Source organism: Hyla sarda, chromosome 1, assembly GCF_029499605.1.
Source record: "Hyla sarda isolate aHylSar1 chromosome 1, aHylSar1.hap1, whole genome shotgun sequence".
NCBI classification, from domain to species: domain Eukaryota; kingdom Metazoa; phylum Chordata; class Amphibia; order Anura; family Hylidae; genus Hyla; species Hyla sarda.
In genome coordinates, this window is record NC_079189.1 from 549884619 (window position 1) to 549912218 (window position 27600).

A 27600-nucleotide genomic window follows, 5' to 3' on the forward strand; every position below is an offset into this window, starting at 1 on the left:
AGCACTATATGTGAAAAGCATTCTAGCAGCACCGTCATCTGGCACTGTGGCCGACACGGCTCCCGGCACTGTGCGCTGCTAATAGAAATACTTTTCATTCATAGCGTTGCAGGGGTATATGTATATAGAAGTGCTGGGGGGTGCAGACATATAGCGTTATTTGCCCCCCCCCAGTGCTTCTATATACATATGCCGCCGCAGCGCTATGAATGAAAAGTATTTCTATCAGCAGCATCGGGCCGGCTGATGCTGCTGCTAGAATGCTTTTCACATATAGTGCTGCGGTGACATAAGTATATAGATGGCTGCGCTGTTTGGGAACATTATACATGTGCTGCGGGGGGCACATTATACATGCGCTGCGGGGGTGGGGGGGCATATACATTTATTAATAAGCTGCAGGGGGCATATTATAAATGCGCTGGGGGGCTAGCTATATAGGCTATATGTCTCCCCCCCCCCCCCCCCAGTGCTATATATCTTGACCCCCTTGCGCTTGTAATATACATATGCCCCCTTCTACTCACAATGTTCATTTTTAAATATCCCGCTGAGAGCCCTGAGTGCCCGCTGGCAATTAAAAAATGAAAGTTAAAACGAACCATACATCGCAGGGTTGCGGACCATGCAGCCAGCTCCCCTGCTTAATAACTTCTGAGACCCGATGTGATCAATCCCTCAGCCTCTGTACTACAACCCCCATCATGGAACATACTCTGTTCTATGATGGGGGCAGTAGTACAAACACTAATGTAGCCTCCCCAGCTGTCTGCAGACTCCTGCAGCCAGGGAATTACTACTCCCATCATGGAAACAAGTCTGTTCTGTGAATGGGATTGTTTAACGGCCATTTAACATGGGTTTTCTGACAGACGTTTGTAACGGATGAATTTTTATAGTGTGAAAGCAGCCTTAAAAGTAATGCTTCTGGTACCTATGCACATTACAGCTCTGCAAAATTGCATTGTGCTACAATACCATTGCTATAATCATGTAGCCCTACTGTGTCCCTTTGTGCTTCTGATTTAACCATTTCTCTGTAGGATTTATTAAACAGTGCAAAATAAAAAATGATGCCATTTTTCATTATCTGCCATATTACAAAGTTATTCTACTCTTAGAAACACATGGAGGGGGAGATTTATCAAAACCTGTGCAGAGGAAAAGTTTACCAGTCCCCCACAGCAACCAATCAAATCGCTTCTTTCATTTTTAAAAAGGTCTCTGAAAAATAAAAGAAGCAATCTGATTGGTTGCTATGAGCAGCTGGTCAAGTTTTCCTCTGCACAGGTTTTGATAAATCTTTCCCAATGTCCCCACGCCACTGCAATGTGAAGCCACAGAAGCTCTGTGCCCCCTGTCCCAGCTCTGTACATGTAGCTCTGCCATGTGCATTAGATCTGAATCCTCAGCACGTTAGTATATGGAACCGTAAAGGGGTTATTCAGGATTAGGTAACAGAGCTGATATTTCCAAAAACAGCATCACACCTGTCCACAGGTTGTTTGTGGGACTGCAGCTCATTTCCATTGTAGAGAGATTAGTTTTCATACCACACACAACCTAGTCCTTAAAGGGATAAAGAAATTTTTTTTTTCATATCAACTGTTGACAGAAAGTTAAACAGATTTCTAAATTACTTCCTTTTAAAATTCTTAAGCCTTCCAGTACTTATCAGCTGCGGTATGCTCCAGAGGAAGTTGTGTAGGTCTTTCCTGTCTGACCACAGTGCTCTCTGCTGGCACCTCTGTCCATGTCAGGAACTACACAACTTCCTCTGTAGTATACAGCAGCTGATAAGTACTGGAAGGATTAAGAATTTTAAACAGAAGTTGTTTCCAAATCTGTTTAAAGCAGTTCTGTGGTGAAAAATAACGTATCCCCTATCCAAAGTTGTATCTCCTGAACAGGGCCCCAGCAGTCTGCTGGAAGGGGGCGTGCCATACCCCCGCACGGAGCTCCGGCCGACACGCCCCCTCTGTGTATCCTATAGAGATACATGGAGGGGGGTGACGGTCGTGGTTTCTTGTGGGGGTCGGAATGGCCGCTTCCCGCAAACTGCCGGGGCCCCGTTAAGGAGAGGGTGGGGGATCCCAGCACTCAGACACTCTGCAATCTATAACTTATGCTCTATCCTTTGGATAAGGGATGTTATTTTCGCTGTACTACTACTTTCTTGCACCTGTTGATTTAAAAAAAATAAATAAAAAAATGTCCCCTTCCAGAGTACCCCTTTAACCTGCTAGTTACTACTACTTGAAAACATTCATATGGCGGCCTATTTATAGACATACAGGTGGCTCAGCCCCAGTGGGAACAGAGGTGTGAATGGTGACAATCTGTGCTCAGCTCTGTAGGATATGTTGAGGCTATATAAGCAATGGGGGAAATAATTATTATTGTAGAATTTATAGAAGTGTAGCAAATGTTATGGAATCTGTTCCTTGTATAAAGTGTCTGCCACAATGTATCCTTTTGTTTCAGGATCCTAATCAACTTATACGGGCAAGTGCTTTGCGGGTTTTATCCAGTATCCGTGTGCCAATTATTGTCCCCATAATGATGCTGGCTATAAAAGAAGCCGCAGCAGACTTGTCACCCTATGTGCGGAAGACGGCAGCGCACGCGATCCAGAAGCTTTATAGGTAAGATGGCTCCAATATATGACTCTGTGTGACATGTAGCCACTTCAATCTGCCTTCACATCAACTACACAGCTTTGTCCTTTTTATTCAGAGTCGTGTCCTTTGTGTATAACTTCTCAAGCTTTAGAGATAAGCAGCCAGTGTTTTATTTATTTATTTATTTTACAGCAAAAATGTCGCTGAGTCGCTGAGCTTAGAAATCCATTTTTTATATACCTTAGTAGAGAGATTTTTAATATACCTTTAGTAAAGAGATAATTCTTGATTTTATATAGTGTATTCCACAGCATTTTACACTCAAAGAAATCTAAGTTAATTGATGGGGAACTCTGTTCAGGATCCTACAAATAACTTTGATTGATCTACGGCAGTGGTCTCCAATCTACTTACCTCCCAGGTGTTGCAAAGCTACAACTCCCAGCATGCATGGACAGCCAACCGCTGTGCTGGGAGTTGTAGTTTAGCAAAATATGAAGGTGTGCAGATTGGAGCCCACTGATCTAGAGGACCTGTCCTGTCGTAGATTAAACAGACAACCCATTTATTTGTATAGGTACTGTGGTGGCGATGCAGAAAAATTGAACGCTTATTGTTAGGTTCCCCAGATTAGTTGATCACTGGGGAGGCCCCAGCAAAGCAACAGTTTGTGATCTGCCTATTGTCCAGAGATAATTATAAAAAGTAGGATTTATCCTAAAACAGAGGACACCCATTTAAATGGGTACCTCCGTGCCCCAGTATTCTGAACATTTTGTTCAGATCACTTGGAGGGGGCAACTGTGATTGTGACGTCACACCACGCCCCCTCCATTCATGTAGTGATGTTACAACCACTGGCGGCGGTACCTGGCTTTTGTTTAGAACACCAGGTGTTGCGGGAGATCGCAGGGGCAGCTGCCCTAAATAGTTGAGCCCTGTACTCGGCTGTCTTCTTCAGCTGCCCTAGACAATGGATGCTTACCACCCCTCCTTTCTGACTAGACACTGGTCCCCGTTCTCAAAATTGTTTGTATAGTGTCCTATAGGTTAGACCTATCCCAATGGGGCGGTTATGCCCTATCTTGTCGATAAGAGAGAACAGAAAATGTTTTAATATATATACACTTATATAACAAGGAAAAATTGCAGCACTTCTTAGCCAATATAAGTGCGTGGAGCCAGCGGCCACAACCTGATCACGTTCCTTGTAGATAACCCTATAACAATGGCGCAGCACTTAAATGTCCAAAAAAAGGTGCAAATGTATTTTCTCAATTGCACCATTGCTGTGACATGAGAGGATAAATTTGCACCTTTCTTTTTTTTACATTTGAGTGCTGCACCATTTGTTTTATGGTTATATATTTACATTTTATATATATATATATATATATATATATATATATATATATATATATATATATAATATGTGTGTGTGTATATATAATGTATTAATATTCATAAAAAAAATTATTTTATGGTATCGTCACCTGCCATATTTTGCTGTGTCTTCACTGCTGCATATTTTCCAGCCAATTTGAAGTCAATGGATAGCAAAATCAGCTGCACAAAAATGCAGCAAAAAACAGCTCAGGTGACTCTACCCTGATCCCCCTTATCCCCTACCTGTGCAAATTTATTTCCTCCGAAGACAGAGCAGGGGTAGGTGAGGAGCTGTGCACGTACGTCCTCTCTTCCCTCCCCCTGCTCTGTGTTTTCCCCGTGCAAACTTGCAACCTCCCCATGGTAACTTAGGTCCTGTGAAGACAGGGGAGAGGAGGGGAGGGAGCTGTGTACGTCCCCTCTCTTCCCCCTTCTGTGTCTTCTTGTGTAATGCAGAGCTGTGTCCTGAGATAAGGGGGCGTGGCTTCATTATCTCCTGCAGACGTGCGACCTTGGGCTCTGCCCTCACTCCTCCCCGCTCTAGGTTCGGAAAACTTCGGAGAACGGAGGGGAGGAGCGGTCCGACTTCTGCATGGGTTTGAAAATTCCACCTCACACCGGCTCTAGCTTTCGGAACAGTTTGTCCCAAACGCTGAGCAGCGGAGTACCCATTTAAACTCTCACCAATCCAGTGCATGCTCTTCTGTGGTCCCTAGTCAGCCTTTGTGTACAGGTAGCCATTATTTGCAGTATTGCCATGTGACTGCCAGTTATTGACCTCAACGATCACATGCCATACCTCCTGGCATTGCCATTTACAAGCGTGCCATATACTGTATTAGAATTTTGGAGTTTTAATGATGTATTCATTAGTACAGTATTCTGCGCAGATTTGATGCACAGGATTTTATGCTGCAGATCCCAATGTAAACTAAATGACTGAATACAGCTTCAAAACTTCCCATCAAATCTGTGCAGAATACTGTACGTATGAATAGACCTTAAGTGGTCTCTTGTGTACATCTGACCTTCCAGAATCTGTAACAAATGTCAGTGGTTAGTAAGTTAGCATGCAATATGGGGTTAATTTAAGAATGCTAGGGGGAGGTCTTTGTAGCAAGGAATTGATGTTGAAACCTAGATGAACATGTTTGATAAGTGGCTATGTTTATTTTCATCTAACAGCCTTGATCCAGAGCAGAAGGACATGCTTATTGAGATTATAGAGAAACTACTTAAAGATAAAAGCACGGTAAGTTCACATATGCTGTTCTGTATTGTCTAATTCACTTACTGCATTGTTTGATCCAAAAGGGATTGTATCACCTAGATTTTCTTTTACGGATTAGAAACATTTATACTAAAACCTTGTGTTTTTTTTTTATATATATATTTTTTTTTAGTAATCAGTTTCTATCTTTTGGTTTTAATTATTTTTTTTTATTTTTTTTTATTTCATTTTTGTACATTACTATGGGGACAGCAATCTTGCCTGATCAGTTTTTAACAGCATTAGGATATTTAGTGTAAGTGCTTTACTGCAATCCCCATCTAATTAGAAAACAATAGACAGGAGCTGTCCAGTTGATATTGATGGGAAAGCTTTCTAGGCATGCTCTGTGACCTTTGCAGGGGCCATTTAACAGGTAGGGGAAACTGAGCTAGATACACATGGATTGTCATATCTTTTTCTACTGGTGGGGTCAGCTTTCAACATATTCCTGTGTGTGAGGATATATAGATTATATGTTTATGTGTGTGTATATGTGTGTGTGTGTGTGTGTGTGTATATATATATATATATATATATATATATATATATATATATATATGTATATATGTATGTTTGTTTAGAAAGTAAAACTTCTTTAAAAACATGTTTTGCTTGAAGATTGGTTTTAAAAGATAAGTCATTTTCTCATGACACATTCACCTTTAAATGGGTGAAGGGGAACTCTGCCTTTGGCTAGCATTAGCTCAGTGTTTTCCAAACAGTGTGTCTCCAGCTGTTGCAAAACTACAACTTCCAGCATAGCCAGACAGCCTTTGGCTGTCTGGACATGCTGGGAGTTGTAGTTTTGCAACAGCTGGAGACACACTGGAAACTATCAACAAGTATGCTAACGGCTCTTGATGGTTTTTATGATATGCTTTCTTCTTCTTGCTATGGCTTTTTTACCTTTAAAAATATTTTGTCAACACATTCATGTTGCTGCGCCCTTCCGATGCTGGTTGATGGCTGTTGCTATATCAGGCCGCCCTTGACAGCTGACAGGTTCCTTTTAATGCACCCTACAATTCTGCTCTTAAACACACAAGCTATCTGATTATTATATGTACATATCTAACTCTTATATTATATATTAGATTATTGAGGTAACCAGAGCTGCAGTCTCTCAGAATTCCACAGTGTAAACAACAGCCCCTTGAGATCCATCAACCGTACCTGGTTGATGTTATCAGATTGCAATAGATGATCTTCTGCACTGCACAGATTAAAAAGAAAATAAGAAATAGTAACAAAACATGCAGTGCAATATAGATAAATGTATTTCAGTGATCTACTTGTAGAAGGCTCGGGGCAAGTGTAGGTGCAATGTGGGGAGCAAGTTTCATGGCCAGGCACAAAGCAAGTGTAGGTGCCACGTGTGAAGCAAGTGCCATTGCCATGTATGGAGCAAGCATAGAGGCCATACGTGAAGCAAGTGCCATGGCCAGGCACAGATCAAGTATAGGTGCAATGTGTGGCACAGATCAAGTGTAGGTGCAATGTGTGGCACAGATCAAGTATAGGTGCAATGTGTGGCACAGATCAAGTGTAGGTGCAATGTGTGGAGCAAGTGTCATGGCCAGGGACAGAGCATGTGTAGGTGCCACGTGTGAAGCAAGTGTAGGTGCCACATGTGAAGCAAGTGCCATGGCCAGGTATGGAGCAAGCATAGAGGCCATACGTGAAGCAAGTGCCATGGCCACGTATGGAGCAAGCATAGAGGCCATACGTGAAGCAAGTGCCATGGCCACGTATGGAGCAAGCATAGAGGCCATACGTGAAGCAAGTGCCATGGCCAGACACAGATCAAGTATAGGTGGAATGTGTGGCACAGATCAAGTGTAGGTGCAATGTGTGGAGCAAGTGTCATGGCCAGGGACAGAGCATGTGTAGGTGCCACGTGTGAAGCAAGTGTAGGTGCCACATGTGAAGCAAGTGCCATGGCCAGGTATGGAGCAAGCATAGAGGCCATACGTGAAGCAAGTGCCATTGCCACGTATGGAGCAAGCATAGAGGCCATACGTGAAGCAAGTGCCATGGCCAGGCACAGATCAAGTATAGGTGGAATGTGTGGCACAGATCAAGTGTAGGTGCAATGTGTGGAGCAAGTGTCATGGCCAGGGACAGAGCATGTGTAGGTGCCACGTGTGAAGCAAGTGTAGGTGCCACATGTGAAGCAAGTGCCATGGCCAGGTATGGAGCAAGCATAGAGGCCATACGTGAAGCAAGTGCCATGGCCACGTATGGAGCAAGCATAGAGGCCATACGTGAAGCAAGTGCCATGGCCACGTATGGAGCAAGCATAGAGGCCATACGTGAAGCAAGTGCCATGGCCAGGCACAGATCAAGTATAGGTGGAATGTGTGGCACAGATCAAGTGTAGGTGCAATGTGTGGAGCAAGTGTCATGGCCAGGGACGGAGCATGTGTAGGTGCCACGTGTAAAGCAAGTGCCATGGCCAGGTACGGAGCAAGTGTAGGTGCCACGTGTGAAGCAAGTGCCATGGCCAGGTACGGAGCAAGCATAGGTGCCATACGTGAAGCAAGTGTCATGGCCAGGCACAGGCAAGTATAGGGACCATGCATGAAGCAAGTGTTATGACCAGGCCTGGTACAAGTGTAGAGGCCACACCATATACTAGATCATATTGGTGGTATATCGTACACATTTTTTTTTTTTTTAGAAGCCCCTGTGATATTTGATTTTATGTTGAGCAAGTTCCATAAAATGATTTACAGGTAGATCATCCTCGTACCTGTGCACCCGGTATTTTACGCATTTAAGTCAAGTTTGTTAATATTTTTCAGAGATGACATTTTTTAGCCTATGCCCCATTGTGTTGGATAATGTAATACTCTATTCCTGAACACTATGCGCCCCTCCCCCAAATCTTCACCACAGAGACAGAACAGCTTCCTAGGGCAGTTAATACTTTTCCAGCGATCATCATGGCTGCCGTGGCTGTGCGTGCTGCAGGGTTGCACTTGAGATATTTAATAAGATATCACGTTGTCAGCCGGGGCGAACATAGGTAAACTGCTGTTTTCAGAAGTTATTGATTTAAGGGCGGCAAGAGCTTCGGTGTTCTGAAAAAAGAACTGTTTGTGCAGATGTTTTATTGTGATAGATCTATTATACCACTATTAGAAGATTAATGACTGATCTCTTTCATCTTCCATGTCTCAGGGAAAATTGAAATAAGAAGGGGAATATCATTTGGGCCCTATGATTAGGGCAGGTAGGAGGGCCATTAATTAAAGAGAAGGGAATCTCGGCTGCATAGGCCACCTCGCAGCACATTATTAATCTTCTTCCCGTGCTCTTCTTGTGATGACCCAGCACTCTGCAATGTTTTATTTTTTATTTATTTTTTTCCCTCTCTCCCACCCCCCGTTAATTAGAATTTATGACAAAATAGATGCAAGGAAACGTTTTGTACCCCTCATATTTTTACAGAGAATTTATTGTTATTAGAGGATCCATTTGCTTAGTGTGATTTTTTTCATTACCAGCTTGTCAACCACCATAGATAATCTGGAGGAAATATGAACTCCTTAGATTGAGTGTCACTTTTGTTGATGGTTCATGTAGTTTACCTTGGAGCACGGCTAATGGCTCAAGTTCATAGCAACAGCACAGAAACGTGTGGCAACTGCTGCAAGACAAATGAGCCGTGTTTATTGCTTTAATATAAAAAATACATAAATGGAAGACTGCATTTGAATCTGATGAGCTCATTGCTAGTTTTGCCAGAGTGATTTATTTATTTTCCTCTTCCTTCTCAGGGTCCAAACGCCACTATTGACAATGCGAAATAGAAATAAACAGTCAGATTTTTAGAAAGCAATATTTTATACTTTTAAAGTTACCAGCGAATCATTTTGTTTTAATTCAATGGAATTTTATGCAATACCGAACGTTTAATAGGGTGAAATCATCATTGGTGTCTACGCTGGAAAAACAAACATTTTTATTTAATTTCAGAAGAGCTAGGAAAAGGGGGTAGCCATGCAAGTGCCATAGTTACTTAGTTACAGTGTACCTGTCATCAACAAAAACTTTTTATATAACGTAGATAATACCATTCTATGTATATTTGTCATTTACATTGGTTAAAAAATGTGTATTTTTGTCCCTGCACCTATTGCCTGTGTGTCTCTATGAGCAGTCCAAATACAGGAAGTGAGGGTGGACAAGCAGGGCTCTGTGCACTGAGGACAAGCAGGGCTCTGTGCACTGAGGACAAGCAGGGCTCTGTGCACTGGGGACAAGCAGGGCTCTGTGCACTGGGGACTAGCAGGGCTCTGTGCACTGGGGACTAGCAGGGCTCTGTGCACTGGGGACTAGCAGGGCTCTGTGCACTGGGGACTAGCAGGGCTCTGTGCACTGGGGACTAGCAGGGCTCTGTGCACTGGGGACTAGCAGGGCTCTGTGCACTGGGGACTAGCAGGGCTCTGTGCACTGGGGACTAGCAGGGCTCTGTGCACTGGGGACAAGCAGGGCTCTGTGCACTGGGGACAAGCAGGGCTCTGTGCACTGGGGACAAGCAGGGCTCTGTGCACTGGGGACTAGCGGGGCTCTGTGCACTGGGGACTAGCGGGGCTCTGTGCACTGGGGACTAGCGGGGCTCTGTGCACTGGGGACTAGCGGGGCTCTGTGCACTGGGGACTAGCGGGGCTCTGTGCACTGGGGACTAGCGGGGCTCTGTGCACTGGGGACTAGCGGGGCTCTGTGCACTGGGGACTAGCGGGGCTCTGTGCACTGGGGACTAGCGGGGCTCTGTGCACTGGGGACTAGCGGGTCTCTGTGCACTGGGGACTAGCGGGTCTCTGTGCACTGGGGACTAGCGGGTCTCTGTGCACTGGGGACTAGCGGGGCTCTGTGCACTGGGGACTAGCGGGGCTCTGTGCACTGGGGACTAGCGGGGCTCTGTGCACTGGGGACTAGCGGGGCTCTGTGCACTGGGGACTAGCGGGGCTCTGTGCACTGGGGACTAGCGGGGCTCTGTGCACTGGGGACAAGCGGGGCTCTGTGCACTGGGGACAAGCGGGGCTCTGCGTAGTGAGGACAAGCGGGGCTCTGTGCACTGAGGACAAGCGGGGCTCTGTGCAGTGAGGCTCTGTGACATGCTACAGGCCCCCAAATGAGGATGATTGACAAACCAGGAGCCTGCACAGATCCCTGCTTGTCCTGTCCTCACTTCCTGTATTTGGACTCCTCACAGGCAATAGCTGCAGGCACAGCACTTAACCAATTTATAAATATACATATAATGGTATTATCTACATTATATAAAAAGTTTTTTGTTGACGTCAGGTACACTTTAATAATTTTATTGGTGTTCTTTAAATGTTTTACATGTAATCTATATAAAGTGTGTTTTATTGAAAAAAAGAAAAAGGATTGTGCTAAATTATAGCCTTGGAATTCATAACCAAGAGGACACAAATTTATTGGCATAGAAAGACATTGGGGGAGATTTATCAAAACCTGATCAGAGGAAAAGTTGCCCAATTGCCCATAGCAACCAATCAGATCGCTTCTTTCATTTTGCACAGTCCATGTTAAAAGTGAAAGAAGCGATCTGATTGGTTGCTATGGGCAACTGGGCAACTTTTCCTCTGCACAGGTTTTGATAAATCTCCCCAATTATCTCCCCATCACCAAAGTTCTTTCCCTTGGTGATTTGGCGGATGTCTTGGTGATAGTCCAGTTGCATCCAGACTTGTACACCAGAACTTTGGCATAAATTCTGTCCAGGTAGGAGTGGCCAGTGATCCTTGGGGGAAAAAAAGGCACTCTAAACTTTACACCTGTTAATTACATGTTTTACTTTGGGTGCATCTAGTTCCTAATGGGGTTTTTCGGAGCCCCAAATTTTAACATTGTGGCGATAAACCTTCTCACTAAGGTGAAAAGTCGCTCCATTGCTGAACACCAGGCCTGTCAGCGAATTTTAAGATTATGAATAAAGAAAAGGCACTGGAGATGGCGCTGCTCAATGAAGTTTGTCCAGAAGATGTCGGATGTAAAATTGTTGTTTATTTATATTAAAATTAAATAAAACAAAATAATGTGTTTCGGGATTAGCATATCCCTTCTTTAGATTGCAGGTGTACACCCCCAACCTGAAGAAGGGGTATGCTAATCCTAAAACGTTATTGCTTTTATGTATCATGTTTTATTTATTTTAATATAAATAAACAGCGATTTTACATCAGACATCTTTTCGACAAACTTCATTGAGCAGCGCCGTTTCCAGTGCCTTTTCTTCATAATCTTCAATTTCCACTATCTGTTCCTGCAGAGGATAGTCTGGGCACCGTGGCTTACAGCTCGATATTCAAAGATATTCAACACTACCCCTATACGGGGTGATATGCATATAAGCCAAGAGGCTTAAAAGGTGAGAGTCCTACCTGCCCAACGGGACCCGGTGAGTATACTTACCCTACTGTATTACGCAAGGCGCTGTCCTCCTTTTTATGTCTTCTCTTGTCAGCAAATTTGTCCACTTCCAATGGGCCTTTCAAGTCACTGCAAAAGATATTCCATTTTTGTTTGTCGTCTGGTTTCAGAACCTGAAGATGTCATCTGTATAGCTTACAATGCAGATACTGGTTTGTGGCACCTGTAGTTCCATACTAGTCAGATTGGCGACTTTCTCTTACACGGCTCCAAACTCAATCACTGTCTCTTCTTAAGTCTTTGGGTGGCCTGGACTTTTCCCATGACATAAACACTCGCAGTTTTGCGGTACTGTCAAAACACATGGCTTTCTGGCAAATTTGCTTTTTCTTGTTTTGATGTTGCTATCTTCTGTCACACTATGGAAGCAAATTTAACGCTGTGTAGAGATTTAGCATTTATCTCTATTTAGCAATTATAGGTAGATGTAAGATATAGATATGTGTGTGTATGTGTGTGTGTGTGTGTGTGTGTGTGTGTGTGTGTATATATATATATATATATAATATATATATATATAAATATAAATACACACCTATTTTCAAAGTGATAAACAAATAAATCAGCCAGGAGAGAGCACAATGGAGTCCCATCAGTCAGGAGAGAGCACAGAGGAGTCCCATCTGTCAGGAGAGAGCACAGAGAAGTGCTATCAGACAGGAGAGCGCACAGAGGAGTGCTATCAGACAGGAGAGAGAGCACAGAGAAGTGCTATCAGTCAGGAGAGAGCACAGAGGAGTACTATCAGACAGGAGAGAACACAGATGAGTCCTATCAGACAGGAGAGAACACAGAGGAGTCCTATCAGACAGGAGAGAACACAGAGGAGTCCTATCAGACAGGAGAGAGCACAGAGGAGTCCTATCAGACAGGAGAGTGCACAGAGGAGTCCTATCAGACAGGAGAGGACACAGAGGAGTCCTATCAGACAGGAGAGAGCACAGAGGAGTCCTATCAGACAGGAGAGAACACAGAAGAGTCCTATCAGACAGGAGAGAACACAGAGGAGTGCTATCAGACAGGAGAGAGCACAGAGGAGTGCTATCAAACAGGAGAGAGCACAAAGGAGTCCTATCAAACAGGAGAGAGCACAGAGGAGTCCTATCAGACAGGAGAGAGCACAGAGGAGTCCTATCAGACAGGAGAGAGCACAGAGGAGTCCTATCAGACAGGAGAGAACACAGAAGAGTCCTATCAGACAGGAGAGAACACAGAGGAGTGCTATCAGACAGGAGAGAGCACAGAGGAGTCCTATCAGACAGGAGAGAGCACAGAGGTGTGCTAGCTTACACTCACTTACTGGACTTTGTCCATACCATTACTTCAGCTTGGACAAAGCCATGATTTTATAAGCCATGATTTCTATAAAAAGGTAGTAACATTTTCTTATGAAGTATATTAGAAAGGTTAATATTTTGCCACGATGTTCAACATATAACATTTTTTTTTGTATCTGACAATGCCTATTTAAGGCTATTTTTCATATTACATAGACATCACTTTTAATTAACATTTAATTTTGGCCATTGTATTGTTCATGGTTATATAGTTTAAATTCTAAGCATCTTAAAGTCGAGACGTGAGTAATGTTCTGGTGCTGTGTGAATATTGGTACATATGAACACCTATATATGTGCCATGGAGGCCAGATTAAGTAAATTCTTTTACACCTTTGCCATCTATCTGTCTATTATTTTATATAGCATATTCTGATGTTGGGTCTGTGTTCATGTTTGGCGAGCAGAGCAGCATGCAAGCGGGAATAGATTTGTTTGATTGAGAAATACTAACGCAAAATTGATTTTTGTTTGTGCAAATTGCATCACCAGGAAGTAGCTGAGTACTTTATTATATCCAAAATGAAAGAAATTAGACGTCAGAAACTAAATTTGTTGGATGAGCACAGAATTGTTTTTTCCACTTACCGAGACAAGAAAGGAATTTACATTCTAATCTAGAACCAGACGTTCGCTGATAGAAATAGCTCTTTTGGCTTGCTCATGACTTTCTTTGTTGCCGCTCTTTGAGGTTCTTTACTGTTATATGTTGAAGTGTTTTTTTATTTATTTAATTTGGAGCAGTATAGCCCAGTGTGTGCCGTGTATGTGAACACAAAGGGGGCTCTGAGGCAGCGTTCACATGTCCAGTTGGTGGGCTGAGAGATTTGTGGACGGATGAAGTTGTTAGTGCTGGAGATGGCAGCTCCTAATGCTGTGATTAATTATTGTGGCTCTTGGCTTGTCTCACCATGATTTCCAGCTGCTGAATGAAAGACAGGGCTAGATACATGATCCATCTTGGGGACCTTGAATGTGACACTTTGTGTAGATGTTTTCCACATAAAGTATATTGGCGCCTGCATCATCTGCAGTTCTTTGTAAGAAATCGATGCATAAGTTATACTATGAAGGTGTTATCCAGAGATAAATCAAATAACTAATTTTAATTCTACCTAAAATGCAACAATAAAAAGCTTCTTAATATAAATATCTTTTGCTGTTGCTGTTTGGTTCCTAATTACAATTCTGCTTGATTACATGTCCTGCAAGTGAGGACCAGACGGGCACTGCCACTTTAATGGCAGCACTATGGTTGACCCTTCACTGGGGTAGATTGTCATTGGCTGGCCCATTACAACAGGACCATGAATGAATTTAAAGGTAACCAAGCATCAGATTCTAACATATATAAAACGTGTGGCAACGTTTTGTATATGGTAAAATCTTCATCCTTATCATCCCCGGGGGACGTTTTTGCCCACAGGGTCAGTAAGGATATGAAGTTAGTAAGTCTCCCGGCTGGCCCTGTAAGTAGTCGCCTAGGCGGGGAGCTATACTTACTTAGACCTGTCTGCTGCCCTCTCTGCGTCTTTGACAGCCCGCATCACCACTCTGCTTAGGGAGCTGAGCAGTGACACGGGCTGCCAATCACGCGGACTGGACTGGAATGGTGGTCGGGAATGCAATATTTACCCATGGTGCCTGTCGTATGTGGATACCGTATCTCAGAAAATTCACATCTCATCCAGGGATAGCTAGGTGAGATATGGGATATACAGAAAGAGTTAAAATCCCTGCCGGGACTAAGTTAGCTTGGGCCTTTGGTTAGAATAAACCTGAGTACGGTTATCCTGTCAAGGGATGAAAGGCAGGTTTGGTAGTGATGCCTTTCATTCCTTTCCTGGGCTAATCCATGTTTTCAGATTAGCACAGGTGCTGAAGACAACTTGTCACTGGACTTTAAAACTAGGTGAGTGTCAGTGTGTACAGGAAGCTTTAAGGGAACCTGCACCGCTGATTAGAGTTTGAATTTCAAAAAAGGAGACCTGTGTAAGTAATGCAATTCTTGTATGTCTTTTGGGTGGCTGGTTGTAAGCCACCTATATAGACAGTGTTGATTTCTGTATAATAGTGCTGGACAAGCAGGTTCTATTTGGTTTTTATACTGGAGTGTGAAGGCTGACTTTGTATTGTCACAGAACAATAAAGAAGGGGAAAAGCTATGTTTAAACATTACTTTTGTGCCCATCTCTGACTACTGTCTTGCTGCTATTTGACTGATTCTACAGAGCTAATCTCTCAGACTGTGCATCATTTTTCCTGTTTAAAATCATCTGCCCAAACCCCTACTCAGAATAAAACATTTTCGGCACTGTAGACACAGTAAAAGCCATTTTCCTTTTGAATTTAATGGGAGTGGGTTTTTATGTGAAAAAGATGAAAGTTGAGCTCTCTTTGGCTGCTATGGGTTAAGTTTTTGTTTCAGACAGTTTAGGAAAATCTGAGCCATTTTTTTTTTGTTTTTTTATAATCTTTCGTGTTTATTTTATTTTTTACTTTTTTAAGAAGTCCCCAACCCATTCATCAATGCCCACCAATAGCCCAGGATTTGATGTTTTTTCTATTCTATTCCAGTAGAGTAACTGAAAAAACCCGAAATGTTGGTGGGCCTTGAGAACTGGGTTGGGGACCACTGATTCTATATTATTTAATCCTGAAATCTTGCAGTATTTAATCTGGCCATTTAACCTAATTAGCTGATACTTGCGGTTCTGTAGAGAAAACTGTCACCTTACTATTAGGCCAGACAGAATTCTATTTGAAGGTAACAGTAATAGGTAGGTAAGGCAGGATCAGGCCATTCACAATAGGTGATGGTGAGAGCTCATCGTCCACTCCCTCCCTGCACAATCACCTCTTAACAGGTCACAGAGCATGCCCAGAACTCTCCCACAGAAGTCAGTAAGTCAGCTCCGTTTGTTGTTTTCTATGTCCATGTAGCTGCTGTAAAGATTCTCTATATATGTTGCCAAGAGAGCAGAGCAGATGCTCAGGCAATAGGTCTGCCCCCATAAATAATGTACAAACAAAATAAATAAAATTACAGTCAGAAAATTGAAATCGATTAGAGGAAAAAAGTCTAGATTTGTCATCATATTCATCATATTCCAAGTAATGTTTTTCTCTCCTATAGTAGTTCTTTCAATATGTGTGTGTGTGTGTGTATGTATATATAAAATTACTTACTGAGGGCAGAGGAAAATTCGACCAGTTGCCCATAGCAACCAATCAGATTGCTTCTTTTAGCTTTGAAAAGGCCTCTGAAAGCTAAAAGAAGAGATCTGATTGGTTACTGTGGGCAACTGGTCAACTTTTCCTTAGCACAGGTCTTGATGAATCTCCCCAATGTCTCTATATCACATTTTTTTGCCATACATAAACATCACATATGTTATGTAAACATTTTTTTTTTTTATATACAAATGAGATTTTTTTTCCCCCATAGTAGTTGTTTAATTTACAGGTATATATTTTGCCAAACAATAACAACATCATGCATGTTGTGTAAACACTTATCATGGCACGAATACAAATAAGTAAACATTTTATCCTAGTAGTACTTAGTTCTCTTTCTGTTTTCCTTCTCCCCAGTATAGCTGACCAAGATTTCCCTGCTGTGACCCTTGATGTCAGCACGAGTCCTTCATGTTCTACCGATAACACAATCCTGAAGGGCAGAATGTGGAATGCCCTGGTGTGTTATTGAGTGGTGTTGTCTTTTTCTTAGTTTTCTATTGGTACATTGAAGCTGATGCCTGTTGATGTAGTTGTGTTGTCTGATTGTTTATATCTAGTTAGAGCGCACTTGTGCTCTAGTAATAAGCGCCCACACTCTATCACTTACATAACGTTGCCATTAATAACACGTTGGCACTGCTGAGGATGACGTAGATGGGTTTTATGTTCTTGTGTGCGCGTAACTAGCGCCATCTTTTGCCCTTTTTCATGCTATGAATGACAGGAAAAGCAAATTATCCTAAGATGCCTGATGTATTTTATTTAGTTCTAGCAAATAATCAGATACTTGGTTTGTGGATTGAGTTGTCTTCATGCTGGTACCAGCAGGCTCCAGTATATGGACGGGGCTGGAGTCAATAAATGCAACTTCACGCTTATACTGATTGGTAATTCAAAAAATCCCCCAAGGACTTCCAGCTTGCTTAGCATAATAACAAGTATATATTCTGCTGTGTTTTCTTATGATTGTTAGGTTGGGTGCATATTAATATAAAGAGTGTTGGCCAAATACTACAGGAAGGAAATAAAAAAAGGAAATATTAATATTAGTACAAATATCATTTTCTTTCTAAAGACTTTCATCAAATTTGTGTTTTCATTCAATTACAATTTAAAGCCATTTGGGAAATTGCTGGTTCTTACAAGTAATCCTGTTTGCTTTCAATGAATGAAATCTTTATGTTCTCCTTGGGAGGGGGGTTGTCTGATTTGGTTCTTTGTATTTGCTACGTATATATTTTGCTTTTGTTTGTGTTATGTATTTATAACATGACCTCGTGATGGCTTGGTATGTGTAGAAATTGACCTCTCCATTATGCATGCTTTATGGATCGCTTACATGAAAACTATGTCCTTTTGTACTTATGTGTTTGTTCCATTGTGAGAGGCAGATACCAACTATTTTACTCCAGTATCCATGTCCAGGGAGCTGGGATATAGGCAGTACTTTAGCTATGGTTAGCTGTCTCTGTGCCTATCTGATGCATAGGAACATGGGGTATAGTGTAGTTGTCTTGCCCTGTATAAAATAAAGTGATGACTTGAAAAATCTGTCTGTAATGCACAGCCACGTAGTACTACACTCGCTATTGTGAATATATTATTATTTTATTGGATACTTGGTTCCAGGGTGCTGTACGTTTGATAAAGGGTTAAAATACATATGACATACACATAAAACATACGCCCTGTCCCAAAGGGCTTACAGTCTACAATGCTCAATATATTCAAGAAAAATTACCTTATAGGTACAGTCACACCTGGCATATTCTGCTGTGTATTTGATGCTACGTATTTTCTTACCCATTGGGGAGCAAAATACGCTGCTAATTTTGCTACTCATTGACTTCAATGAGTAGGAAAATACGCAGCAGCAAATACACAGCCAAATACGGCACATGGGACCCTACCCTAAAGGGAACCAGTTATCCTTTTCATGCTGACTTAACCCCGGTAGCATATACTAGGACTCACTAATCACGATGGTGTAGGATTCACTCTTGAATCTCTGCAGTATTTCAGAGGCATCAGATTTCTAAAGCCTACTGGAAATGGGTCTCGGAGTCTTCGGGGAGGTCCCCAGTGGCTTGACACCAATCTGGCTATGATTGAGAAATCTCTCCCTATACACAAGCAGATAGAGATCTATCAATCAAGACAGTGGGTCGGGGGGCAACTGCCTGTGACCAACCTGATGACTTTGAGCCCTATTGTAGGTGAGGTTTATAACTATAATTCAGGGAGCGTGTCCCTGTTTCTTGCTACTCATGGTTCATGCAGCATTTTGAATTGAAGAGGAATCATTTCGGTCAGGAAAATGTTGAAATCTGCCATTTTCTGCTTGGCCTGATAGTGAAGAGGAATTAAAGGAGTACTCCGCTGATCAGCGTTTGGAACAAACTTCCGTATGCTGGAGCCGGCGCAGGGAGCTCGTGACATCATACACTCCCATAGACTTGCATTGAGGGGGTGGGGCGTGACGTCATGAGTGGGGCAGGGCTATGATGTCACGAGCTCCCAGCAGCGGCTCCAGCGTTCGGAACCGTTTGTTCCAAATGCTGAGCAGCGGAGTATCCCTTTAAAGCAGAATTTAGGAGGAAGAGCAGCAAATGATGTTGGGGAGGAAGTTCAGCCATTTCCTATTGAATTCTGCCTAAATTCATCTTCAACTCAGCTTGAAATTGATTTCAATGGGCATTTACAAATGGATTCTGCCTGAAGAATGAACATGTTCTATCTTCAGGCGGAACAGAATTCAGCGTCAGAATTCTGCTAGAAATTCCTCAGTGTGAACAGGGCAGGAGAAAGTCCATTAAAGTAAATGAAACTTTCATTGTTAGATGATTTGGAGCAGAATAAGCAAGCAGAATTACTTGAGTAAATTCCTATCCAATTCCTCAGTGTGAACATACCCTTAAACTGTTGACAGGTGCTTTTTTTTTTTTTTTTTTTTTTTTAAAAGGGTACTCCTACCCTAGGTATTTATGGCATTTTTTTACTGTATATTTTAGGAGCTGCTTGTACAATAAAGTGAAGAACTCTTTTGTGTTAGCTGTCTATGTTGTCAAAACAAAGAAAATATCACTTCTATGAAGAGTCAAAGAGGTGTTCCCCAGCTGGCCTTCCTCACCACTCCTTCTACCTCTGATGCATGTCTCGGTCTCCTGCACACAGCCCTGAATGCAAGTTTGACGCTCTCAGGCACTTGTGCTGCCTTTTGGGAGACTTGGATGTGGGACCTTAGGCTGCATTCACATTACATTTAGTAACTATGGTGCAACCCGCGCAGCTTCTCATTCACTTTAATGAGCCAACCGAAGTCAGGCAGGGACTCCGGTTGGCTCATTTTTTGCCCCATATCGGGTTTAGTGACCGGACCTAAAACCCGTAGTATACGGTCTGACTCCGGTCGGCTCATTAAAGTGAATGGTTTTCGGTTCCGGTCTGGCTGGGATACGGGTGCGCCTGATTTTTCAGATTTCCCAGCCGGATCTGGCAGCCATAGTGACTAAACATAATGTGAATGCAGCCATAAACAGGAGGCAGAGCCGTGCATGTTAATCATGGAGGGGTAGGTAAGGGGGAAGGACTGGTGAGGTGTGCCACACAGTGGCACTGATGTGGCTGGCAGAAGCCTCTATGACTCTTTTTATAGTAGATCTGATATGCAAGTTTTCCTGTCTTGACATTACTTGTCCTGCCCCGTGTATAGTGTTTTTTATTTTATTATTATTTTTTTCAAATCTTTATTTTTGTGTTTTTAGAAGAAAAGTTAACAAATAACCCCCGATCCCAGGTCGCAGCGTAAGCCGTGAGGTATAGGCAAGAATATAGAAACATTTCACGAAGAACATCAGTATATTCTAATATATTACATCAGAGTGTAGTAAGAACAGCAGGATCACTATACTAAGTAAGGCTAGGGCATAGCAATCATGAGAGAGCTCAGCACAGAGGAGTGCCCATTAGGGTTCACGAGTGGTCCCATAGAGCTTTATATTGTGGTGTGAACAAGTGAGCAGAAGAAAGTAAAAGTAGTTATGTGTAGAGAAAAAGAAGAAAAGGGGAGATTTGTTATAAGTAAGTGTATCAATAGAGGTGGGCACTTCATGAGAGGCCCAAGGGGAGAGCATTAGGGTAGGTGAAGGAGAAGATAGAAACCAAGGCGTTAGGAAATATGGTTTATTAAGTTGTCATGAAGAAGAGACAGAAGAAGGAGAAGAAAAGAGGTCAGGTAAAGAGGTGGACTAGAGAAGAGGAGGGTAGATAGGGGGAGGATGGGGAGAAACGGGGTGGGAGAGAGGAGAAGATGGAGAATAGGGATGAGGGAGAAGATACAGTGAGTGGCCGCAGTCCTCCGGCGGGGATGTGAAGGGCATAAGGGATTGGGGAAGGGGGGGGAGGAGGGAAAGCGGGATTAAGGGGGGGATGTATTAAGAGGCGTATATAAGTGCTGAGCGGAGTTCAAAGAAAATCAGGGCTGTTGGATTTATAGGCAAGCCATGGTTGCCAGGTTGCATAATGTGTGTTATATGAGCGTGTGCTCCAGCTAGATAATTCCTCCATCCTACATATTTGTGCTACTCTAAGTAGCCAGTGTGAGGCCGTGGGCGGGTCCGATTTCCTCAAATGGAGGGGGATTAAGCATTTGGCCGCCGAGACCAGGTGTGCGAGGAGAGATCTTTTATGTAAGAAATTCTCCTTGTCTGGAAGACCTAAAAGGAACAAGCATGGCGTGAGAGAAACCTCGCGGCCTAGGATGGCAGTAGTCAGTCTCCCTACCTCACTCCAAAAGGGTTGTATTTTTGCACAATACCACCAAATGTGGGAGAGGGAGCCGCACTCAGAATTGCATCTCCAACACTGGGCGGCAGGCGACAGGCCCCACTTGTGGAGGAGTTCCGGAGTCTTGTACCAGCGTGAAAGTATTTTTCTTTTTTCTTTAGCCCAACCACAGAACTGATACATTACACCAGTGTTTTCCAAACATTATGTCTCCCGCTGTTGCAAAACTACAACTCCTAGCATGCCTGGACAGCCGAAGGCTGTCCAGGCATGCTGGGAGTTGTAGTTTTGCAACAGCTGGAGGCACACTGTTTGAACAACACTGCATTGCACAGTGCCAACTGAAATCTATGAGCTGCAATGTAATGCACTGTTATGCTTATCTAGTCTAATTTTACCGCATGCTGTTGTATATATTTTTTTCTGGTCTATCTGTTAGCTTTATGTCCTTTCAGTAAGATTGTCTGCCTTTTTTGTGTGTTTTATTTTAGATTGTCTGCCTTTCTTATTTTTATTTATTTATAACCTTTTCTAATTTTATTGTTCAGCTTGTTGCAGGTAGTGTTGTGATGGCCTTTGAAGAGGTTTGTCCAGACCGCAATGACCTAATTCACAAAAATTATCGAAAACTGTGTAACCTACTGGTGGATGTGGAGGAATGGGGCCAAGTGGTGATAATTCACATGCTGACTCGGTATGCTCGTACTCAGTTTGTCAGCCCATGGACACAGGTGAGTGCAGAGAGATGAATTAAAGGGGTTATCCAGGAAAAAACTTTATTTATATATATATATATATATATATATATATATATATATATATATATATCAATTGGCTCCAGAAAGTTAAACAGATTTGTAAATTACTGATATTAAAAAAATCTTAATCCTTTCAGTACTTATGAGCTTCTGAAGTTAAGGTTGTTCTTTTCTGTCTAAGTGCTCTCTGATGACACGTTTCTCGGGAACCGCCCAGTTTAGAAGAGGTTTGCTATGGGAAATTGCTTCTAAACTGGGTGGTTCCTGAGACACCTGTCATCAGTGAGCACTTAGACAGAAAAGAACAACCTTAACTTCAGAAGCTCATAAGTACTGAAAGGATTAAAACATTTTAATAGAAGTAATTTACAAATCTGTTTAACTTTCTGGAGCCAGTTGATATATAAAAAAAAAGTTATTTTCTGGATAACCCATTTAATAGTGGAGAATATTGCTTTAGACTCGGATCCCTTGACTATGACACGAGAACGATATTGCTTTGTTAATTTGTTGCCCAGATTTGCGAAAAACAGTCCAAACGGTCCAAACTTACATATAAGAATTAGACAGTCTTGAAATGCGCTAGATTTGCCACAGTATTTTAGGTAAATTGATAAATCAAGTCTGTCTTGTCTATGTTTTGACCTACTACAGCCAAAAAATGTGTGGAATAACCAGCCGGCAAAAATGAGTGGACATTCTGCACATTTGCTTGATTCGGCAGCACTAGGTCTGCTTTAAAATTAGTTTTTTCATAGACGACAATGCATTTCCGAGCAGAATTTGCCAAAACATTGAACCTCCACAGAAATTCTGCTGTGTGCACAGTGCAGCAGAATCCTACTGAAATCAATGGGACTTTGCTGCAATGGAATTTCTCAGCGGAATTGCATTCAATGGGATTCTGCTACAATGGGCACATGGCGTGATTTGCATAAAATCTGCCACAGAAATCCTGAGTTAGGCCTCCGGAAAGAATTTACATGTCAGTTCTTTTGACAGAATGTGCTTGAAAATGCATTGCCGTCTATTGAGACGTCGCATTTCCAATCGGTCCTAGCGCCTGCTGTCTGCGGAATGTCTGCCCCGGAACTTTTTTGCCACATGATCATACTTTAGGGCAGTGTTTCCCAACCAGGGTGCCTTCGGGTGTTGCAAAACTACAACTCCCAGCATACCTGGACAGCCTTCGGCTGTCCAGGCATGCTGGGAGTTGTAGTTTTGCAACACCTGGAGGCACCCTGGTTGGGAAACACTGCCCTACGGGGTACACCACTGAAATTGATCTGCGCAAAATATGAACCTGTTCATTATGTGCGTGGAATTCCGTGAGCGCTGCATTGCTGTCACTGGTGACGACACAGGGCCGCACGGTCCTACCAGATGAAATCTCTGCTTATAGAATTCCGCAAGTGGAGATTCCTCTCAAATTACTTAGCGTGAACAAACCCTAATAGTTCATTCACTTCAAGCTAGAATCAGGAATTAAAAAAAAAAAATAAAAAATTTAACAAATTTTAGCACACTTGGACCACACCCCTTTTTTGTATCAAGACCTTCGGACCCAGTAAATCTGAGCCTTTCTGTCTTCGTCCTCTCGAGCAGACATTACGGAGGCCATGTTAAAAGCCTATGTTTGGTTTATAGTAGACTGGGATGCGGGTTCGCATCAGAACTAATGGGACGCTGATAGAATTGATGAAAATTTCCACTTTTTAAATGGGGCCTTATAGTGTTTTTCCTGTCCACTGATTATGGGGACGACTGTGACACTTCCCCGTTCAGTTGAGATGCAGTACTACACACAGTCAGTGATTGACGCTGTTCTGGGGAAAAGCCAGGACCCTTTTCCAACCCTTGACAGCTCTGTTAATTTTATGCATTTTTCTTTCTTCTGTTACCGGTGATGATCCGGATTTGTAGTTTTTTTTTTTTTTTTCCCATTTCCTCCTTTATTGCTTTGATAGAACACGATTTCTTGAGATGCCCAAGAGATTTTTAATTTAGTTTATTTGTATCATTATGGATCAGAATTTGGGCTGTTTATATGTAAATGTAAGATTTAAGGAACAATTAAGCTTTGACAGAGTAGATTGCAGCCTTAGCAATTGCAGAACATTCTCCATAATTTTTCTAACTGACGTATTTCATGATAAATAGCGGATGCCAAGTCAAAGCAGATTATACAGTGCACTAGCAATTCATAGCGCTGTCAGGGAGAAGACCGATTGACTTTACATTTACATATTAATGAGAAGATTTGTTAAGAGGGTGCTTGACTATGGAAAATAACCGCGTATTTATAGGGCACAACATTTCATAAATAGAGCTGATGCAGGAAAATGGAAATTAAACCTTTTTAGGTTAATGAATTCTAGAGATTAGTCAAATGAACGTTAGCAGATTTAGTTGTATCACAATATACCTTGCCCATAGCACACTCCTCCTTTCTGTCAAGTCTCACAACAGTCTCTCTCAGACTAATGACTTCCCATCCCATGTGATTTCTGTTTTCTCAGTGAATTGATATTGATGGTATGTTGATTCCTGAATAACTTGGATGTGAGGAGGGGGGGACAAAAGCACAACGCCATGCATATCAATGGGAAAGATGCCAATCACCGGATGCTTTTTGGCGCGCTGTTTAAAGTCTCTAATGGATGTGTGTTCTAGGAAGGGATTATTCATTATTACCAGTGAATCCGTACAAGCAGATGAGACACGGTTGGTGAGCAATAAACACGTTAAGGATTTGCCCAATGCAGAGCATCAGTGCCAGTAATAGGTGGATATTGAAGCAAAACAAAGAAAAAGTACAGCTCACCAGGCCAGTATTAGATAGATCCTGTCCACTATAGAGGTGCATGGACGCCATGTTGGTCAACAACTGTAAAACGTCTAGTTTTAAGGGAGTAGAGACTATGACCAAGACTAAAATTCTGAATCTCAAGTTTATGGACAAAATAAAGATTTAGGGGGAATTTATCAATGTTTGTTGAGTAGGTTTTGGTGAAAATTGTTGCAAATTATTAATAGTTTATTTGCTAAAAATATTTGCTACTTTTGCTAAGTGTTGTTCAATAAATTGAATTCCTGTGATCTACATAATCTATCAGATTGTTCCTACTAGCTCTCAGATGCCTCCCCTCTCGCCTACTATCTGTATGCTGCTGCTGCTGCTGTGTTCTCTATGAGGGAGATTTATCAAAACCTGTCCAGAGGAAAAGTTGTCCAGTTGCCCATAGCAACCAATCAGCTCGCTTCTTTCATTTTTAACAAGGCCTCTGCAAAATGAAAGCAGCGATCTGATTGGTTGCTATGGGCAACTGGGTAATTTTTCCTTTGCACAGGTTTTGATAAATCTCCCCCCTATGAGATCAGGATATATAGTAGTTATACACATCTCTAAGGCTGTGTTCTCATGTTGCGTTTTATTAAGCATTTTGAATAAGAAAATGTATCAAAACTGCACATTATGTGAACTGACCTCAACCCACTTATGAGTCTAAGCCGTTCTCTTAAATGAACACCAGCATGGGCAGACTGACCAGGTGCAGTGATAAAACTCCACACTCTCTCTCTCCAAAGCAAGAGGATTTATGGAAAATGTAGGCAGCATTAGCAAATTATTTCAATGATGGAATTGCATCTGTGGAGGCAAACCCATGCCTGGTCAGGTAAGCATAAGGCATACACAGGAACCTCTACATTAATCTCTATACATTCCCAGAGTGCTCCTTTAACACTAGTGCACTGTATGATGTATGCAGCGTTCTCCTGAAAATGATTCCAGGTTCAACCTGTCCATGTTTTCCTCCACATTCCTTAACTCAGCCTAAACACCACATTTTTCATTGGATTTTAAGCCCAGAAACTGGGTAAGTACATTGCTAAATCTTCTGCAAGGTTTAATGAGATTTGCTAGAATCCAATGAAGGCGGACATCCTCTTTACAGCATTTAATTATAGTAAGTTCAGCATTGATTCAGCTGGTTGGTCCGTTTTAAGGGGAAGTGATGGAGAATGTTTGGATTGTCACTAATTTGTCGCATTGTGAACCGGTGAAGACACAAGGAAGGCATTATATGGCATTTTACTTGCTGATAAACAAGATATATCAATTATCGCTCTGTCTTTCTGGGAGCCTCTAAACTCTGTTAGAAGGAGCTTGTGTTTTTTTTTTTCTTTATTATTAATGAAATACTTAATTTGCATACTGCCAATGAAGACAGCGGCTCGTGACCCAGAACACTGACAGAGCGCAGTAAGCAAAAGCGTGATGTGTTTCATTAGAGTAATTGCATTACAAATCAACGCTGGTGGATTTTGTTAATGGAATTTTTCTACTGTTAAAATAAGGATCAGAGGAACAAATCGGCTTGGGCTGCTCTCCCCGGTTATTTCCATCAAAGCTGGGCTTTACAGACATGGAAATCTTTAATGTTCATTTGCAGTTATTGTGTAATCTTGGGTAAAATGGGGTTTAGTTACAGCAATGGTTACAGGAATGTTACACCATCTGCAAGTCACTGATGTTGCTGTATAGTACTTGTTTGAGCGAGTCCTAGGAAAATTCTCTGTTTGTGATATTACCAAAAATTGCTTTCTTTTGCAAATACTCCACTGGTCAGGGTTTGGAACATTTAGTAGTGGGCGTGCTGCAGGGGTCGGCCACGCCCCTCGTGATGTCCGGCTACACCCCCTGAATGCAATTTTGCATAGAAACGGAAGTCGCTAAAAACAACAAAATTACTAAATTGCTTAGGGCTGGGTGGTATATAACAGTATTTCCAACCCCCCCCCCCCCCCCCCCCATATTATGAGCCCACATCCCCATCGGGGTAAATACTCACATATCACCTCGTCCTGCTTGTTGCGGCCACCGGCGCTGACACTCTATACTGTGCGGTATCCCTATGCCCGGGCTGCAAAAGGTAAACAAAATTAACTTTAATGCACCTACGTCGGCCTTACGCTGGGGACGGGAACGTCGGACAGTCGTCAGCCTATCACCGGCCGCAGCGATGTTCCGCCTCGGCTGGTGATAGGCTGAGCCCACTGTCATGTAAGAAGCCGGCTTCTTACATGACAGTGGGCTCAGCCTATCACCGGCCGAGGCGGAACATCACTGCAGCCGGTGATAGGCTGACGGCTGTCCGACGTTCCTGTCCCCAGGAAACAAGTGAGGCAGGTACCGGACCAACGGGAGGTGCGTTAGTTTATTTTGTTTATTTTTTGCAGCCTGGGCATAGGGATACCACACAGTATAGAGCAGTGGTCTCCAACCTGCGGACCTCCAGATGTTGCAAAACTACAACTCCCAGCATGCCTGGACAGCCAACGGCAGGGCAGAACAGCGCTCGCAGGTCACATAGGATTAGTTCCCCGATGTGGGGACAGCGCAGCGCTGGGCTGATTCATTCATTCCCGAGGGGGAGGGGCCCAACCGGTATTGCGTTATGGGTTAAAATTCATTTTGTGCAGCACAAACATTTTGGTATTACGTATGAACCGGTATACCGCCCAGCCCTAAAATTGCTTTTTTATTTTCAATTTTGCCCCACAAATAAAAAAAAAATGTTGCCGTATATTTTGTGGTGAAGTTATTACTGGTATTACAAAGTAAAATTGTTGGTGCAAATAACAAGCCCTCATATTGGCCTGTAGGTGGAAAATTGAAAGTGTTATGATTTTTAGAAGGTGAGGAAAAAAAAACTAAATTGCAAAAAGCAAAA

The 27600-nt window shown here is 42.5% G+C and overlaps 1 protein-coding gene across 4 annotated transcripts in view; it reads left to right on the forward strand.

Annotated features, from left to right (window-relative positions):
* Positions 1–27600, forward strand: part of AP3B1 (adaptor related protein complex 3 subunit beta 1) — a 228561-nt gene that overhangs the window by 51309 nt on the left and 149652 nt on the right. For all 4 annotated transcript variants that reach the window (XM_056541614.1, XM_056541621.1, XM_056541629.1 and 1 more), the window contains exons 5-7: positions 2485–2645; positions 5193–5259; positions 21656–21838. In XM_056541614.1, the coding sequence (XP_056397589.1) occupies positions 2485–2645; positions 5193–5259; positions 21656–21838 (411 nt within the window). The remainder of the gene's footprint in view (positions 1–2484; positions 2646–5192; positions 5260–21655; positions 21839–27600) is intronic.